This window comes from Argopecten irradians, chromosome 4 (assembly GCF_041381155.1).
Source record: "Argopecten irradians isolate NY chromosome 4, Ai_NY, whole genome shotgun sequence".
NCBI lineage: Eukaryota > Metazoa > Mollusca > Bivalvia > Pectinida > Pectinidae > Argopecten > Argopecten irradians.
The window spans coordinates 12100007-12120070 of record NC_091137.1 but is presented as its reverse complement, the minus strand read 5'-3'; the positions used below and the strand labels follow the sequence as shown (position 1 = coordinate 12120070).

Genomic DNA, 20064 nt, shown 5'->3' with positions numbered 1-20064 from the left:
AATATCATACCCGTTTCGGAAATGTCGAAGTCAACTGAGCAATCCAACGAAGGACCCGGTACAACTCAGACAAAGATAGCAGACTATTTCAGTGACTTTGTGTGTGAACGCGAGACAGATGTTTAAAATTTTATTCAAAGACTTTATTCTTGTGAAACCGAATAGTGCGATTACAATTGTATCAATGTTAGTGCTTTGAACGTGTTACTCAGCAAAATAGACTTTGCGCTGTTCACCATCCACCATAGTGATAAAACACTGATATGTTAAGCTGACATGCGTAGATTTACTTCCTGTACATTGTAACTTCCTGTCAACACATGTGTCTCGGTAAACGTAAGTTTTCTGCTATTTATATGATTCTGTTACATTCTTTTTGTATGTTTGAATAATTTGTTGTGATTTCATTAAAAAAATATTAAGATATATTTCTGTTTTATAGTTATAACTTTGCGACCCAGTGGAACCCACTTATATTGAAATCGATTACCGGTGAATTCAATATTGAAATACTGTTTATTCCATATTCACAATATTCCATCGTCTTTGGTTTATATTGAAATCTCAATAATTTTGAAAATATTCCCCCATTCCCCAAGGACTTCAATATAAGCGGTTTCCACTGTACATATAAGATTTTGACACCGTCCTTGCTTACGACGTGAGACTAGTACACGTATGTATACTTAGTGAAGAGATTGACAGTTGACTTGAGAACTCGCTTAATTCGAACACTCGGATAACTCGAAGTTTTTTCGTGGCCCCTTCGAGTTCGTATTAACCGAGTTTGACTGTAGTTTATTATGCAATACATCTTTATCATAAAATGAAAATACACACTTCTTGAAATTGATTATTTGATGGTATAACCTGTAATAACGATGTTTTGCATGCTTCAATATGTAATAAGCAGGAGCAGAAACTACCACTTTTTAAAGACTTTGGTGTGTCTCGGCTAGGGGACAGAACCCAGAGCCTTCCTCACAGGGGCGAATGCTCAACTCAAGGCCAAAAGTGAGGCGGTGCCAAGGGAGGCATTAGGAAAGATAAAGTCAGTTAGGAAAAAGAGAAAAGATAAGATCCTAAATTTAGTCGCCTTTTACGATCATGCAATAGGGGCAGCAGGTACAATTCTAATGCCCTACCTGCAGGGCCAACGAAATCACAACCCTCGGGGCAATTCCTGAATGTCCAACCCTCGGCAAGCCTCGGGTTAGACGTTCATGAATTACCCCTCGGGTTGTGATTTCGTTGTCACACCCTCTAGGTAGGGAAAGATTCTATTAATCACAGCCCACGCGTTCACATTAAAATGACAACGGGCAAACAGTCGTCCCCATTCCCTTTGTACTGACCAGACACTGCGACATTTTAGAGTAATGTGAGGCTCGGCTAGGGGATGTATTCCCCAAATGGGCGAGAGTTCAACTCTGCCAATTTAGGCAGCGATGTTGGGAAGAAAAAGAAAAGATACCAAAATTTAGTCGCCTTTTACGATAATGAAGGGACAGCAGGTACAATTATTATGCCCTACATACAGAGCATTCAATTATTATCTAATATAGAATGGATGCCTTTGTTTCGTAACCAGTTTGAATATAATTGATATGCACAAAGATGTTATGAGGCATTGAACCATCAAAATGTCAATAAAACATATGATTCAGTACTTCGACAAAAACCATTTCTTAACCCATTTTAATGTACAATATACTTGAAAACGATATCAGTTGAAAAATATACATGTAGCAACTGTAAAGGGTAATGCTTACTAATGATATATTCATTTCCAAAATAGTTACCAGATAAAAATGTTATACTTATTATATGTTAATTTTGATATTTTTCGAAGGCCAAATTGAATTTTTTGTTCTTAATGGTTTATGATATTTATATTTTTATTCTGGTTTTGTGTAATTTATTGGTTATACATGTATTAACTAGCTTGAATGTAACAACCTTAGAAAACAAGTTTTAGTTAATTTGATATGGGAGTCCAAAATGACAACATTCCAATATAACGAACATGAAAAATCTTTCTGTGGGATGTTTGATTGCATTACTATGGTTTTTTTTTAACTTTTTAAAAAAAATGTTTGATTTAATAAATGGAGTTGAACATCGTTTTGATAAAGGGAGTGAAAGCACTGGTTTGTCCATTGTTAGTATAATGTGACAGGGTGGGGGCGTTTTGTTATCCCATGCAATTTAATAACATTTACCATATTGAGATGGGGGTATTAGTTTATAACGTCCTATTAACAGCCAGGATCATGAAGATAGAAAACAGATCTTTATCTAGGTCAATACATAATACACACAAGTGTTATTGTATGTAAATGGATGTGGGTATCAATTTATTCTTAAATAATTCAATTTTGCTTGTTACAAGCATTTTCATTGGCCTACAATTTACTTTATCAGCCCATAAATGAAAACAATGGCGTCGTCGTTTGTCACGATGCTTCTGATTGGCTGAGATGACGAAGTAATGATTTCATAGCCAAAAGCCAAAATGAATTTTGAATATAGAAGAGATTATCTTTAGTAAATTGAATTATTAGGATTAATTTGAATAGATTTGTTATATTATGGAGATATAACACAAAAGCCTGAGTGTCGTAAATGGCTTCGCGGTTATTTAAAGTACACTCAGATTTTTGTGTTATATCTTCATAACATAAAAATCTATTCAGGTTAATCCTTAATTAACATTAATTTAAATAAGTGTTTAAGATTGGGTTATATGACAAGATAGTTGTCCTTATTTCTGTTATTCGGGATTATTAAAACGTTTTGCTACTACCAAAACAGTATAAACTAGTGTTTAAAACAAAGGGCTTAGTTTTATAAAATGTCGGTAAAATGATCATATCAAATCTTTTTTTCTGAAAGTATAGTAAATTCATAAATGCATTATCAACGACTTCTTTTGGCTTTTAAATCACATTATAACAAGTTACTAGTCACTTAGCATTGAAATTGGTATTAATTGTATGTCTAGCTGTTTGAGAAAGAAGTACGTAACTAATTTATTTCAAAATACAATACCTTATAGTGATTACATAGTGCAAAGAATATTGATATGATGCTTGTATGCTTCCTATATGCTAACATTGGTTTATATTGTTCGTTTATTTTGGCTGCTGTAATTTCCGCCGCCGCACTGTTGTTTTTTGGCCTGTAGGTAGTGCAATATAATTGTACCATTTGCCTTCTATTGCATGATATCTTAAAATGCGACTAAATTTCGGATATTTTCTTTCCTCATGTTCCTAACTGCTTTTTTTCTTCTTTATGTCTCTCTTGACATCACCTCACTTTGCGCAGTTGAGCGCTTGCCCTTGTGGGGAAGCTCTGGCTACTATTCTATAACCCAGGATAAAATAAAAAAAGATATCCTAAATTTAGTCGCCTTTTACGATCATGCACAGGTACACTTCTGATGTTCTACCTGCAGGACATTCGTAAACAGTTTGTGTGATGTAGTAAATCTTTTTCCCGGATGATCGTCCTTAAATATGCTATTATGTTTAACGTTGCGCAATATAAGTAATATTGTTCCTTTTTTCGACAAAATAATGACGTAAAATAACTGATTCTGAAAATTAGTTTTTATCGGATTTTATTTTCTATCAAAGAATATGCATCTATCTTGCAAATTTAAGAAAGAAAACTTATCTTTTGCAAGTACGTTACATTTAACTCTAATTTATTTGACTTATACCGTTTTTGAGAACGTTCATGGCGGCCATCTTGAATATTTTCAATTCCCCAAAGATGCCAAGGTGGCATCATTCGGATTCTGATTAAGCACATCCTACTGCAACATAATCAGCAAAAACATTTTATGCGAACTATATTTTTGGGTTTTCTGGTTGGCACCTGGACTACAGGTCAATGATTAAAAGCACCCGGAGTGGGTTACTGTATCAAATTCTGATCGGTCTAAAGGATTTAATTTTAGTTAGGGGAGATCGATTGCCTTCCCCTAACATGCGGGAAAAGAGTAGGCGAAGTAAATAATTAAACACTACAGAGACTTGCAGCTTTATCTTGAACAAGAGACATGCCATTGCAAAATAGATGTACGAACCTAGATCTTCATATCTAATTGGGGTAGGAGGCAATTTAGAGTACTTAACATATATTTCATTTTGAAAAAAAATTATTGAGACATAAATAGTGAGGTAAAATTCAACACTGTACTTTCAGCTACTTTTTTATATACCTCTGTTACTAAGTAGCTAGTATCAGACGTTATAATAGGCCACAGATATTGTTCATTGAATGGTGTATCAATGGTATGGATGTAGATGCAATGTCAGTTCTAACACAATCTTATACACATACACTCAATTCCCATGTGTGGAATCACCCCTGGTCTCCAAGGCTTGTTAGGCTTCATCTCCCTAAACAATCTTGAATGCAGGTCAAGGATTTTTTTTGGCAGCCATGTTCCATCCATGATACAGGCCAAAAATCAGTTCTATGAATCTCTTGAAAGGGTTTTTACCATATATAGTCAATGACCTTCAATGTAGGTCAAGGTCATTTATATGAGCACACTAGGCAGTTCATTATCCCAGCTTTCTACAAGTTCAATATCGAGTATTTGGGCCCTTAGCGTTTGAAAAACCTTTTAAGAGAAAACTTGACGCCAGCATAACCTCACCTCTGTCAAAAAGGCAACCAAGTTAAATACAGAACATGGTCGAAGTGTGAAGCATGTGAACTTCACAATTGGCAAAATATGATCTTAATAAATCTTTAGGTCAGTGACATACCTAGAAGGAAATGGGTTGACCTAGAACAATGGAAGCAATGGAGTCAAACTATATTGTACACGACTAATAGATGTACTGTCATTTCAACAACAAATTGCAAGGATATTTTTGCAATCATTTTCATTTGAAATCATAAATCACATTATAACATTTTCATGTCAAAATGTGTGTTAGAACAATCCTTTTTCAAATTCAGAATCATTTGTGATACATGTGCCCTAACTAACTTAACAATTGAATCAAGTTGATTTTTAAACTTGTCCAAGATCTATCCAATGTTAGTCTATATACAAAGTTTCATTAATCTCGGTTTATATCTACTAAAGTTATCGCGTTCACAAGGTCCAATAAAAATTATTAGTACAAAGGGCAATAACTCTGTAAATTACTGTGGAATAAAGCTAATTTTTGACCTCATCCGAGATCTTTCCAATGTTAGTCTACATACAAAGTTTCATTAAGCTAGGTTCAGATTTACTTAAGTTACTGCATTCACAAGGTCCAATAATATTAATAAGTGCAAAGGGCAGTAACTCCGTAAATTACTGTCGAATCAATTTGGTTTTTGAACTCGTTCGAGATCTTTCCAATGTTAGTCTACATACAAAGTTTCATTAAGCTCAGTCGGTTTTTATTTACTCAAGTTATCGCATTCACTAGGAAATGTTAACGGACAACGCACCACGATGGACAAAAGCCTATTGCAATAGGTCACCATGACCTATGGTCAGGTGACCTAAAAAAAATTTCTACAACATAGGGTGAACAAAAACAAACAAGAGACTGTTTTTAATATCTGTATACTTATTTATTTCTCGATCTTAATCATCTAGTGCTTTTGTCAGCAGCATCCCATAATGTTACATGGAAATGGATTATGTACAGTGAAGAGGGCTATAGGCTATACATCAACAAACTCTCCATAACGAAGCAATAATTTAGTAATAACTCACATAACCACACATCCACACTATCAGATAACACCCTTCCCTGCATTAAAACACCCAAACCCCGACTTAGATTTAACAATTTTTTGTAGTTCATTGCCAAGTGTCTCATATAAGAAATCCTAGCCCAACAACTCAAAACATTCAGGAGACCTGTCTAACAGATCAAACATGACTTGTTTCACCTCTTACACCAGAAATCTGTAGTCTGAGAGTTTCACCCGACAGAATTCCTATCTAAGAAACTAGACTTTTATCAAAACTTTTTTCACTTTGTTTCTTCATAAAGACAATCGTTGTCAACCTTAATCCTTCGATTTGTTTTAAAACTTTATTTTATTAAGAACATGATGCATTTCATTTTTGACCCCCTTCACAAATATGTATGTAAGGATATATTAGGAATGAATTACTGCATTTACTTAAGACTGAACATGACCTTTAGTTTGGAAAGACAACCTTAGAATAAATTGGATATCTTTACAGCTGTCTGAATACTAGCTGAATATGTAAAATTCCCTCAGAATAGCGATTGAATTACACTGGTCACAAAAAAGTTGTCAATGAAATCTAAAACACCTCAACGGTTAAACTAAGACATAAACAAAATACTCTTTATTTGCATAATTTGATTACTTTGAATTAGTAGACGTTGATATCTCCGAACTTTCTGTAACCACTGACCTCCTGCCTAGAATACTGCTTCTTGCTGAACAGGGACAAAATCTAAAACACCAATATCACCATACTACAATTGTAGTACCTGTAGGAACAAAAGATTAATACGAAAGTGAAAGACAAGAGCATTGCTTCCACCTGGAATATTTGATGTTGACAATGGACTTAAGTAGTATGATGTTAACAAAGAAAATTCTGGGAAACATGAACATGTTCTTTCAACAAAAATGATACCATTATTACAAAATTGCTTCCTCCATTTTTACAAAAAACAAAGTTTTGTAATCAAATGCAGACACTGTCGGGAGTAATGTCATAATCTTATCAGACATTGTTCAGTTCATAAAAGAGAACCGCATAAGAAATTTGGACTTATGACTTCATTTGTATTATTTTCTACCTAATATATATAACTGAACCCAATAAAGAAAAGTACTTATATATAATAAGTTTTAACGTTAAAATAAAGCCTGAAATGGAGTTAATTTGGGACCATTGATAATCCACAGTAGCGGCGTGGTCTAACAAAATAAAACACTTTCTTCCAATCACACTCGCATTTTAACCTAGCCAAAGTCTGTTGTGTGTCACGTAAGGACAAATGGTTTTATATGCTGCCTGGTTCAATCAAAATCTCCTCTAGATGAGATCAGGAGAAAAAAAATACACACGTAGATACCTCATCTACAAACCACTGTTAAGCTAATATGAAAAATGCAAATGTTAAGTTGAACTGTAATTAATTTGATGAATATATAACATCTGAATGATGACGATGAGTTTATTACAGTGACCATGACTGGTCACACACAAATTAACCTTTACCTGGTAATAAAACTTTTCCAATAGTTTAAGGGGAGAGAAATAAGCTCTCCTATTTTCCATCAGCACTTTGACAAAAAGAAACACAGAAACACACAGAGAGAATTTATATGTTACGAAGAGATACGTAGAGGAGATAACTCTCACAAAGTCTGATGATAGCAGAACAGTTTAAAAATTCTATATAACATACAAAACAGCACACACTAGCACTAGAACAAGTAATAATTACCCTTAATTGTGGGCCTGGGTCAGACACACAGCTACTCTATAGCAGGGTAGACACAGCCCAATCAACATCTAGGGGGACATGATATTGCAATGTTATCAGCACAGACAAACATAGTGTGTGGTTCTGGCAAGCTTCTATTTAGCTTAATAATGCGTGGAAAGGCTGGCAATTACTTAATCATATCTCCTATTTCATAATAAAGAAACCTTTCTTTTAGTCAGTTCATGATTTAAGTTACTGCAAATTACAGTGATTTTCAGAGATACTGTAAATTTCTATTGTTTCACAGATACTTTTAAACTAAGTGTATAACAATGAAAGCTTCTTTTTGGATTCCAGATGATTTACCCGAACAACATATGTTATTTTACACATAAAATACCAACTTAAAATATTTCTTCTTACAATGTCATGCCACAGCAATCTTATAAGTGTAACTGATACTAATACCTACAGATATATTGACAAATTATTCACATTTCTCTCACAAACTATGGAATTCATTCATGCCAGAACCAGACAATCTGATTTGCTATACTGTACTCAACAATAGAATTTACATAATGAGAAACAAAGAAAATGTAAAAACAATTAATATGGAATTGCTTCACAAATTAATAACAACAGATAGTCATAAATCTATTCTTATAGATAACAGTTTTCACTCAGTTCTTCACACCCTCCTGCTTGTTTGACTGTAAATCATTTTCTATAAATATAACCAATTAAAAAAAAAACCTTTAATATATAGATATATGAAATGTTTATAATACAGTGAGCGTGATCACAATCCCAAGTATAAAAAATGTTATCAAGGACCCCGACACTCATAGAGAATAATTATGGTAAAAAAAGTACACTACAATATCAAGTGAACAATAGATGTTCCATTCAAACACTACCTTGGTACACGATGAAAAAATGTCAGAATGATTGCTTTAGTTCTGGGAATAATCTAACACATATACACAAATGATAATTAGATATTAAATACTTGACAAGTCTGAGAATTCAATTTTGTTCATGTCATCTGACAAATATATACAACATCACACATCCCACATCCCCTACTGATCACATTAGTATCTTCCAGTTCAATACATCAGAGCTGCCTATTCTTGACCAATAGGGGGGAAAGAGGGTTCAACATTTCATCTATTTCATTATCCTTGTATATTATGAATACATTCTTCCATAAACATTACTGTAAATCACTCTAAAACTGTTTTATATTTGGAAACCATGTTCCTTCGACTAGAGCAAGTCTAGCAGTGCTGACGTGTTGTCAGACTTCAGTCCATCTATAGAATTGTATGATACACCACACTGGATGAGGTAGGCTAATATCCATAACACTGATGCACACCTACAACCATTTAAACACATCTTCACACAAACAAATAATCAACAACTGTTTAGTTGTACCATAACAATTCATACACACAGTCTATGAGTAAACAAACTTTGTGATAATACAAAAAGAATAATGAAGATAATGGCACAATTTGGCTGATTGGTCTCCATTTTGGATTATTTGCATAATTTATTGTTAGAAATAAAAACACAGGTCACAATGGTAAAATCCATATCCTGACGAGCCAAATTTAACAAGTCTCTATATGGAGATAAATAGATCACGCGGCTATCCTACCAGAGCCAGCCAAGGTAAGTAGAACGGCTGCCACACATAACTAAGGAAGAACTAAAGGATTAGCAGTGACTAGTTAGCTAGTGAGTATCTAATTCAACATCTGCCATTTATAAAGAACATGTTTAAGAAATCTCGCTGGTAAGTGCTCTGTATTAGATGAGTAGTTAGATATCACTAACCCCTATGATTACAGTGTGTTTCACCTGTAAGGGGAAAAATGTCTTAACAAGTCTCAGTAGATTTTATATTCAGGAAAATATGTCATCCATTGGTAAAGTTGTGTCGTATTATAGAGTACTGGAAATCTGGGGGATATTTCCTGTACAGAAATTCGACGTCAGGTATGGGGTATTTGTCCAATCCATTTTTAGTCAATAATCGACTTTAGTCTATAATCGGTTTTCCTTCCACAAGCAGTTTTCAGTCTATAATTGGTTTTTGTGTACAATCTGTGTAGCATACATTACAACTATGTAAATAGTCCCATTTCACAGTATGCATAGTTTCATAAGCAGACGGCAAGTTCCCCATAAAATTGCGTAGTTTGTTGCTGTGAGCTGCTCAGTTCATCCATTTGCGACAATTAGGCGCTCCACAACAGCAGGGGATCTTGTGTTGCTCATCCTCAAAGTCAAACTTGTAGTCATAAGTCAGCTGTAAAGAGAACATTGATGTTATGATAAATAAATCTCTAAATGCAAAAAGCTTTGGGGAAAATGACAATTCCACTAAAATTCCAACATTTTGAAGAGACTATTGATGTTTTAAATGGTTTATACATTGTTAAATTGTAAACAGACTTACTTTAGTGCAGTCAAATTTCAACACAAAACTGATTACATAAGTTTACGCAATGATAAATTTGCACATCATCAATGCTCGAGCCAAGACTTACAGAAAAATCACTTTGTACAGTAATATTTTAGCGTATATTTCTAGAGCAGAATGTGTTAAATTATGATCATTATTAGAATATCATTTACTGCGTTGTTGAGGAATTATGCAGTTACATTGAAATTCCAATTTAGTCAGGAATTCATTCCTACTCTAAACAGATCATAACTGTTCCTTGATCCTAAGCTGATAGACAATACTTATAGATTACTGAATATTTACCTCTTCTCCCTTGGTGAGTTTGCGGTTGGTTATGATGATGATTTTACTCTCCTTATCGAAGGCCACCACTTCTGCCACACAGTTGGGGTTACATGAATGGTTAATGTAACGGGCAGGGCCACCAGCCATTGTTGCATCTACCACAACCTCATTGTCAATGCGGAACATGTACACACCACGATTCTGCTCCTCATATATGACCTCACGTCGATTGGCCACCTCATTACGGATAAGGTCTCCGATGTATTCAATCACCATGGTATGCTTCTCTGTATCCTTAGCAGCAAACAATCCCAAGCCCTAAATGAAAAGTTTCGTAGCAATTTATAACCATGAAATTGTTTTAGAAGTATAAGGAAAGAAAAGAGACTTATTGCTTAATTTTAATTGCTGTTGATGTATAAGAATATCAACCATGCCTTAATTTTGATCGCTGTTGATGTAAAAGAATATCAGCCATGTCTCAAATTCAAAGTAATTTTATACAAGGGCAAATATAATGTAACACATTAGAAACACTGGTAAATTTATTAGAAAAAGATGAGCTGTCAAAGAAAAACATCCCCTCTGTCTTTTTACTACATGTATTTATATAATCTCTTCCCCTGACTTACCTGGATCCTAGAGCGTCCAAGATACACATTGTTCTTCCACTCAGTCTTCAGGCGTCTGTACTGCTGAGATTTGGAGTGGACAAACTGCTTCATGTAGGGTGAATTGAGGTCACCAGTCACTCCTGTTACAGTGGTGGGTAGGGACCGTGAGGTGTTACTAGACTGGAGAGTGTGTGGCCTGTGGTAACACAATCATACAAATCTTATATCCTGCCATCTCAAACATGTACAGTTAACATAGAGCTAAATATTATAAACAGTGTTCTACATATATAAACTCATTTACCCCTGAAGACACATTAAGGCTCTTCTAAATCAAAGACTAGAACCAGTCCATTATAAAATTTCAGGGGTGATTGAATTAAAGGATTGTTTCTGATAAGATGTCAGCTGTAGCCAGAACCTTGGCAGTGTTGTTTCTTTGGTTTGTTCAATACTCTATAATGAGAATCGGCTATAAAGAGGAGAGTTAATGATCAACACAATCACCTTGTAAGTGGTGTTCACTGAATGTATAAGGCTTGCTCTTTTCTTTTTTATTCTTGAAGAAGTCACAGTCATCCTAGAGAAGTCTCCACAGCATGTCAGATAATAGTGGGAGTCAGTGTTGACTTTTGACATGAAAACAAATTGTTGTCAGGGAATAAGTTGGCTGGTGACACTTTGTACTAGCCTTCTACGATAGCCTCAAGTCTCTCTGAAATACCTACCTCCTGAAGTGGGTGCGTAGTTTAGGCTCCGTCCTAGCACATCCGGTTGGGTTGATCAGAAGAGGCATGTCAATGAGAGATGACCGACCAAACTTAAAGTGATAGTTATTCAGCTGGTCTGTCCCAGGGAGCTAAAGGAAAGACGGAAAACATTATTTATTTTTACAGTCCGGCAGTTATGTTTTTAACACATGACAAAGGTCAAAATCTATTTTTTTTTATTGTTTTTTCTACATTAAGAAACTTAAAATTTTAACAAGAAGGGACAGTGAATTCAGAAAAATTTCGCAGTTACTTACTCACACGTTCAGATTGGTGGCTTTTGATCTCTACCAAATTTTTCGATGTACAGATATCACTTACCGACTCTAGGACTCTGATTATGGTGGGCTCAGTTAGTCCAAACAGTTCCTCCCCTGTGATGAAGTTGGGGAAGATTTTGACAAGGTCTGCATTTTTCCTCATCTTGTCTAATGGTTCTAAGACCTTTGACCAAACAGCCCGGGGTGTACAATCTTCCATCACTAAATCCTCAAATCCTTTCTCAACGACTTGGATTTTGAATCCGGGCTGACCCTCATTTTCAAAGATGCTGCAGACATATCGGCACCGTTTGTAGAGTCGCCGCATGCTCCAGTAAAATCGACTTGACTTGTAGCCAACCTGGTGAGAGACAAGAAAGTCTTCTTCTTGGATGGGTAATTCACCATGAACATGAAGCTTGATATTGCTAAGCGGCCGAGAGATGGGTAATAATTCCCAAGTATACAAAATCAACTTCCTAATTGATATTGCAATAAATTTTCTTAAAGAGAATACAGATTTTTTTCAGATCTATCTGAATACAATTACTTCAGAAGTCCTGATTTTAAGTCTGAGGTTTGATAATCAATCTCTATGATGTAGGGACTCACTGGGTAGATGTAATCACGGATATGGTATTTAGCACTGACTATTTGGTACTTACTGGGTAGATGTAATCACGGGTATGGTATTTAGCACTGACTATTTGGTATGGCATCAGATGTCCTATGCTGTGTAAGATCAAAGATCCCACCCTCAGGGTGAAGTTACCCTCCTGTTGGCGATGCACCATGCTAAAAAAAAAAAAAAACAGAATTCAAAGCAACTGAAAACAGACTCTCATTGTATAACTTATAAATCTCTATGTGATTTCCTAACAAATTCTGTTATAAAAGAAATTTTAAAAAGTTGTTTTCCTTAACTATTGAATGATAAATTTCAAAGGGAAATCGTAGTCATGAAAGTTCTTGAAGGTGCTGTGAATGAGGGATTAGATATTTATTGTTGCTTAAAATCTCATCAGTAGTTAAGATAATTTCAGGACATATGAGGGTTAAGGTTAATATAAAATCATACATGACTAGTTTACTTGATTTCTTACCTGGCCACTTGTTTGTCTTCATCACGGTTGATATACACTCTGCGATGTACGACCAGGGACTCCAGTACATTGTCAGGGGTAACCTTAGGAGCATGGGCAGGACACAGTAATGTCTGCAATGTAAAATACAAGTTTACTTTTAGAATGCTGATCGGTTCTGTATGCCTTACACAGATCTAGAGAACACATAAATATGGCCAGATAAATTTCAGGTTACCTCAAGGTGAAAAATTTAAACATTTTATCAGTTGTTTTTGATTTCTGGAAATTACCCCTGCCCAATTCAATCGTTCTTTCTCGTCCACATCTATAATTACTGTTCAAACCTTGTCATAAAAATTCTTTGGTAAATGGTTTTTTTTCTCTGTTTCAATATGTGATACATGATAAGTTTAGTTCTAATTAGCAAATAATGCTTATGGACTATGTTTATCACTAAACCTTGCCTGAATTTCTACTTTGATTGAAACAATTTAGGTCCATATCCTTGAATTCTTACCTTATTCTGGAAGAACATACAGCCCTGTTTGTGAGCACATCCAACATGATAGTAATTGCCACATCTTGATTTGAAGCATTCCAGCGTAGCACCCATGTTTTTGCAGACGACACACTCCGTCCGCAAACCACGGGTGTAGGCGATGTCAACATTCATCAGGGCACCATTTAGGGTCTCGTAAACCTCCGACGACCACAAGGCACAGTTCAGATGGATGTACTTATCAACATCCATGTTCAACATCCTGAAATTATACGGTACAAACCACTCATATCAACTAGTCAATAGGATTAACATTACCTTCTTAAGAAATGGTTCTCCAAGCACAGTTGTAAGGAAAGTAATTTCCTACAGCACATTATACTTGTTCATTTCCCCCAATTTTTCATCCCTTGCTAAGTGTGCACTGATAGTTGGATTGAAAATATTGCTTGTTCATTTTGTTCATAGAATCCATCAACTTACAGTGATGCGCTATGATTATCACTTAATGAGGTAAGTAGAGGTATGGGACTGGCAGTCTGGTTTAAATGGTAACCACATTTCATAAACTAATAGATACCTACCTGCCTGGTCCATCAGTGGCTTCGTCCCCACCGACCTGACAAAAGGCACAGACTCTATTGTCAGGAGGCAGGGGTTCAGGTATGATAATGGTCCCGAGGGCCTTCCAAAGCTGTAATAAACAAATCTTTGTTAGTGTATCACATACACTGTGCTTAATAAAGAACAACACAAAAGATAATAACATGGCTTAATACATATATTTTTTTCAAAGAGAAAATAAAATATGATACACTGATACATTTTACTTCTCTGACGAAAGGAATCCTTTCCTCTTTGTCAAATAAAGTGTAACAAAGCTTTCTGCTTTAGCTCTGGAGTACCTTCTAACCAGGAAAACTGCAGCAACATTGAACACAAGATTTTTTTAACAGGAATTTGTTTTTAAGTTCAGACAGAATGAGCTACACACCACATCCACCTCAATTTCTGGCATGCCAGGAGCCGCGCCCAGGCTCTCCACAACGTCATGCTGAACATACTTGTAGCGTTTTCCCTTCCACTTCTTCTCCAATGGCTGAGGACAAACAAAATCATGTTTTTTTTAATTACCTTTTACGACCATCATATATTTAAATCCTTGATATTGACTGGTTAATCCAAATTTCTGCTAAAATGAAACAAACTCATTGTAAGACTCATGAATTCCATTTTGTTAGAGCTTCCTGATAATTACCTTAGAAATTATTTGTGTTCATCTCGCTTTACAATTACCTTATCATAGTAGCTGTTGCTGCGTTTGAGTTTTTTCTGCAGTTTTTCCTCCGACTTGTGTCGTACAGGTGTTGTCGGTGTGATGGTTGGCGTGGACACTCCCGAGGATGTAGGTGTAGTGGGAGTAGACGGTATGGGAGGAGCTTCGTTACCAGACAATGTGGAGGTGTCCGTCAGTGGACTCGACATGTCAAACGTCTTTACTGGACTGACCAGGGCAGAGACCTGGGGTGGGGCCAGAGTCTCTGGCTGAACCTCCTCCTTGAGTTCCACTGGCTTTGGGTGTGGCTGTATCATCTGGCAGATAGCAATGTACTGACTACAGCAGTCTGTAGTACAGAACGTTACTTCCTCATCCTCTATATCCTGATGGTCAAAACAAACATCAATTAATTTTATTCAATGACCCGTAAAATCCTTGTTGCGCTGTATATTGAACAACTTATGCCAAACTAACAATAAAGACAACGGATTGTCATCTAACAATGCACATAATCTTATTACTTGACAAATAGCTCAAGACCAGTGGTACCTCACATAGATAAAACATTTACTAAACCTATAAAACATCAAAACTTAACCTAAGAAGTCATATTGGCTGTAAATGACTATTTTATCGGTAATAACATTATAGTATAATTAAACTTTTCATAATTAGTTAACTATTTATCTAAGTTTTTGTTAAATGTTTCAGCTATAGGTACCTTGAATGTGAATTGATCTTCTTTCTTCAAACAGGGGATTTCTGATCGTCTCTTCCTTACTCCTCCGTCCATCACGACAGTCTGACAATGGCGACAAAATTTAGGTTTGGCCTTGATGAGGGAGTGGATATTCACTGCCTGCTCCTTGTCTGTAAAACAAAGTAGGAGTGTAAATAATTTCAAACATCTAACGAAAAGTTGTCAAATCAATCCACATTACTTGTGATCGAGCCAACCGACATTCTGAAAGTGTGCTTAATAATAATCAAATAAATATTCTATTCACCTAACACTCACGTTTTTGTCTTCATTTCACACACAATCATATACTTGTATACAAACAAATATAATATTTGGTCCATATACAGGTTTATATGACAAGAGATTTTGCTTTGCAGTAACTATACTTCATCCCATCTGCCGGGTTTCCAACTTACGTTTAGTAATGGATTTGTAAGTGTCTGGTGAGGGACTCCTGCTAACTTCGTAAGTTGGTGGAACAGCAATCTTCAGAAGCTCTGCTATTGTGGACAACACACCACCAATGTCTTCTGCAGATTTTGCAGACAATGTCACGGTTACGGATATGTCCTGCTTAAGATCTGCATCTCTAAAAGGTTTGGTCAATGAAGACGTCAGGCTCTGTGTCATGTCATTTTCTTTGCCGGAGATTGACATCGGATCATATCCCCACTTTTTGTCCATCATGTCACTGTCGATGAATGGTCGTGGATGACCAAATGTCTTTTCTGGTATTTCGAAGTGAGACTCTGCCGATTTAGGTCTGACAGGCGATGCCTTTACCACAATAGGTTGTACCAAAGGCATGGAAGGTGAAGCTCGGTCGTCAACGGGAGCAGGGTCAATAGGTCGTAACATTGGATACTCTTCTTCCACATCACCAAAACCATGTTCAGGAGATGAAGATGATATCACAGTTTCTGGGCTATCACTGCCTCTATAAACAGCAAATGGCATGGATGTGATGAAATTATTCGCTAACTCAGAATTTCTATAAATATCATGACTATCTCCCAATCATTTAAAGTGAACTAAAATTGATGTAGCAATAAAGGAATAAATCACAACAGTCAGGGATATATTGACATAAACCAGGTGGAGAATGTAAACTTCAAATGTCAAAATTTTATTTAATATTTACAGCAAATCCATCAAACTTTTGTTTGAACTCTTACCACTAAAGGGAAGTACTATAACCATATAGTTTTCAGGAATTGATATAAGTAAATCACACGTGTAAAACAGTTAGTTTACAGTATAATCTATACTGCCATTTGAAATATCACACCTACCTTGATACAAGGTCAAGTCTGGACTCAATCCTTGGAGGAGGTGGCAGTGCAGGCAATACTGGCTTATCCCTGGGTCCTATCACTGGGGCCCCAAACATGGGATGGCTTGGCTGGTTCTGTTGTGAAGGGTGGCCCTGCATCATGTATCTGTTATGAAGGTCTGCTTGGTTCTGGGCAGCTAATTGATACCTCTGGGATTCAGACTGGCCTCCTGAAAACAATTGTCAGGTTTTTTGTGAAATACACAGCCTTTTCTATATTCGGGCACTGATTTAAGTAATAACATTTCAGCTCACATACATTGAGATACCATTATTAGGACATAGATATACATGATACTTGATGAATTTTATTGGATTCTTAAAGATACTCCACCACTGACAAATGATATTTTTTCACAATCAAAAACAGGTGCAGAGGATTAAGTATTTTTCTTCAGTTACAAAAGTTTCTTAATTCACACCATTACCACCATTAAAAAGTTTGAGCTGCTAATTTTACTTCAAGTTAAAAATTTGAAAAAGCATTACGAAAAAATTCTGTGGCATTATATCGTATATAGAATGAAGTACTGATTACGCGTGCACCAAAGGCGAAATAAGTTATATTATATAATTTTTTGTGTTAATAAGACATATATATTCACAATTACACACTAATTATTGTTAAAATGATGAATATTATTTATGCTCTGTCGGGGATGGAGCATAACATTTTTCATTCCAATTCATTAATCAAGCACAGCAACATAAATTATTTTCAGCACAAAGATACTGTCCCTTGTCAAAACTTCTTATAAACTATTTATGAACATTAAAATATATTTTGAGTTGTTTGGAACAGAGATCAGTCATTGTTGTAATGAGTACATACCAACTCCTAGTCGATCATGGCCATCTGTGATGTACTTCCTACGTGTCTCGATATCACGAGGACGAGACAGACCCATGAAGGACTCCAAAGGAGGTAATCCAACCAGTAGGGTACTGCCATAGTAATCAGCAACACCTTCCAGGTAGGAGGCACCAAATGTTCCCTTCAGTTGATTTTCACCTGTAAACAAAGTTAGCCCAACCTTTAGGATTGATATAGTTATGTCAGTCATAACTAAACAGCAAAGGAAACAAGTTCACTATTTTATATAATTTGTCATACTACGGTTATAGTACCTTCTTTCAGTGAATATGCTTACAGCTTCTACATATTACACACCGCTTTTGTCCTGTATAACTGCCTTTATGCTTTTCAGATAAAACATTTGAAAATTCAGTATAACTGTTTCCAAAGATAAATATTGCAAAATCTACCACTGTTTAAAAATGAGACACTACTGAGATAAATTACGATTTTTTACATACTTTAATAGTATACCTCCTGTGTCAGCTTTATAAATAAAGTTTGTGCCGTCAGATATAGCGAATGGCTTATAACAAAACTGTCTACACCAACTACCATCCCAAGATAAATCAGCAGAACAAACCATTAAATACTAAATAGGAGATACTTCACCTGTGAGTAATGCAGCACTTCCATGAACAGGACTGATGGAGAAGAAGCTCCCAACACGAGGCTCCTGCAGGGGTACCACTGGTAGCGAGCTCAAACTGCTTAAGAAGCCCTCCAGTTTCCCATCCTTGTCTTTGTCCTTCAGGCCATCTGCGACCTTGGCCTTGCTCTTCCTCTGCCTTTTCTTTGGCTGTGGCTGTGTGGGGACCGACACAGGAGGGACCGGACCCTGAACAAGAGGAGGAGGAACCTGACCATCAACCATGGGTGGGATTGGAGGGGCCATCACCATTTGTTCTCCGCCTCCTTCTCCAGGGACCTGCTGGTTTTGCTGTTCTTGCTGTTTCTTCTTCTTTCTCTTTCGTGTTTCGCCCGACTTTCGCTTGGCTTTCCTTGTCTCCTCAAACTCTTTACGCTTGGCTTCGTACTCTTGTTTCCTCATTTCTGCAAGGACAAGACCCTCTATAAGATATAAGAATTTTCATAGGATTAATTTTACAGTGAAACCTTCTAAACCTGCCCAGAGATGTAAGCAAGTCTGTAATAATCCCTTTATAGATACTAGTTACAAGTAGTAAAAGCCGAAGAACAGATTATCTTCAGAAGGTTTCACTGTTTCTTATATTTCAGTTATAGACCACTGAATATTTGTGATTACAGACCTTTTCAGTCATTTGTTATTTTATGCCATGAAGATGTGTCATTTTGTCTGAGTTTGTTATCTTTTAAGTCTAACTGCTTTAGTATAATAAACAGTTCAGTACTGACATAAGAGATTCCCTGAACGTGTACCTGTATGGTAAAACCAACTGTCAGATTGTTGAAATACTCAGTATTTCTGAATACTAGTTTTGAGACCTTAGGTTGACTGTTTATAATATCAACACTATGTAATTACTTCAATGCTGTAACATACCTATTATCTTCTCTTTCTCCTCCGGAGTTTTGATGTCCCACTCTTCTGGAGAAATCTCGGCCTCTTTCAACAGTGGCATTTGTTCAATCATTTCCAGTTGTCTTTGCTGTTCTGGTGTTAACTGTACTGGAGATCCATCTTCAGATTCCTGTCAAACATTCAATATATGTAAAGTGAAATATCAATATAATACGATATAGTAATATGTGTTAACTGGTTTAACATTTTGACCTGTTTTTTCCTCTTCAGACATTTATTGATTACCACAGCTTTTGGTGAAATAAGCTGCAAATCATTTTAGCCAATGACAAACATTTGCAATGCTTTATAACAATACTGACTTAACACAATGAATGCAATTACAATGATTGTAAATGACATAGCAATGATGGGACAAGCAGATTTTTGACATTAACCCAAAAATAATGAAAATGCTTAAGATAAAATTCAAGACTGATACAGAGAGTTATTTGACTATATCTATAGTTTAGACTTATATCCATCCCTTGTTTCATTATGAAAAGTCCTTACCATAGGGGTTCCATCAGCTGCTCCAGGCATCATCTGTTTCTTGAATGCATTCATCCCAGCTGTACCCAGTAGCTGCTTAAGGATGGCATTCTGTCTCATTTTCAGGTCCTCTTCCTCAGTTAGTATGCCTGTGAAGCAAGGAGACATTCAACATTAACCCAACACAGATATCCAACCAGTAATTTACTAGCATATTGATGTTCAGTCAGTAATTTTTATACATATTACTATTCAGTCAGTAATTTACCTCTTTAAAATCAGCATTTAAAATCAGTTTCTTCAGATGTAAGATACTAAGTTTGTCCACAATTTATCATCTCTATCACACTATCTCGCCTCTTTTAGGCAATATTAA

General features: G+C 35.9%; 1 protein-coding gene across 10 annotated transcripts in view; it reads right to left on the bottom strand.

Moving 5' to 3' along the window:
- Positions 1-5571: 5571 nt before the first annotated feature.
- The window catches only part of LOC138320617 (histone-lysine N-methyltransferase 2C-like), a 90111-nt gene continuing 75618 nt past the window's right edge, over positions 5572-20064 (bottom strand). For 9 of the 10 annotated variants that reach the window (XM_069263718.1, XM_069263725.1, XM_069263719.1 and 6 more), the window contains 18 exons: positions 19710-19837; positions 19179-19326; positions 18266-18724; positions 17630-17809; positions 16757-16967; positions 15881-16401; positions 15444-15592; positions 14740-15105; positions 14438-14542; positions 14028-14137; positions 13462-13705; positions 12963-13075; positions 12525-12654; positions 11921-12220; positions 11558-11688; positions 10848-11025; positions 10234-10533; positions 5572-9771 (listed from right to left, as the gene is read on the bottom strand). In XM_069263718.1, the coding sequence (XP_069119819.1) occupies positions 9679-9771; positions 10234-10533; positions 10848-11025; positions 11558-11688; positions 11921-12220; positions 12525-12654; positions 12963-13075; positions 13462-13705; positions 14028-14137; positions 14438-14542; positions 14740-15105; positions 15444-15592; positions 15881-16401; positions 16757-16967; positions 17630-17809; positions 18266-18724; positions 19179-19326; positions 19710-19837 (3866 nt within the window). In that variant the 3' untranslated portion in view covers positions 5572-9678. The remainder of the gene's footprint in view (positions 9772-10233; positions 10534-10847; positions 11026-11557; positions 11689-11920; positions 12221-12524; positions 12655-12962; positions 13076-13461; positions 13706-14027; positions 14138-14437; positions 14543-14739; positions 15106-15443; positions 15593-15880; positions 16402-16756; positions 16968-17629; positions 17810-18265; positions 18725-19178; positions 19327-19709; positions 19838-20064) is intronic. The other variant, XM_069263720.1, reaches the window with a different exon arrangement.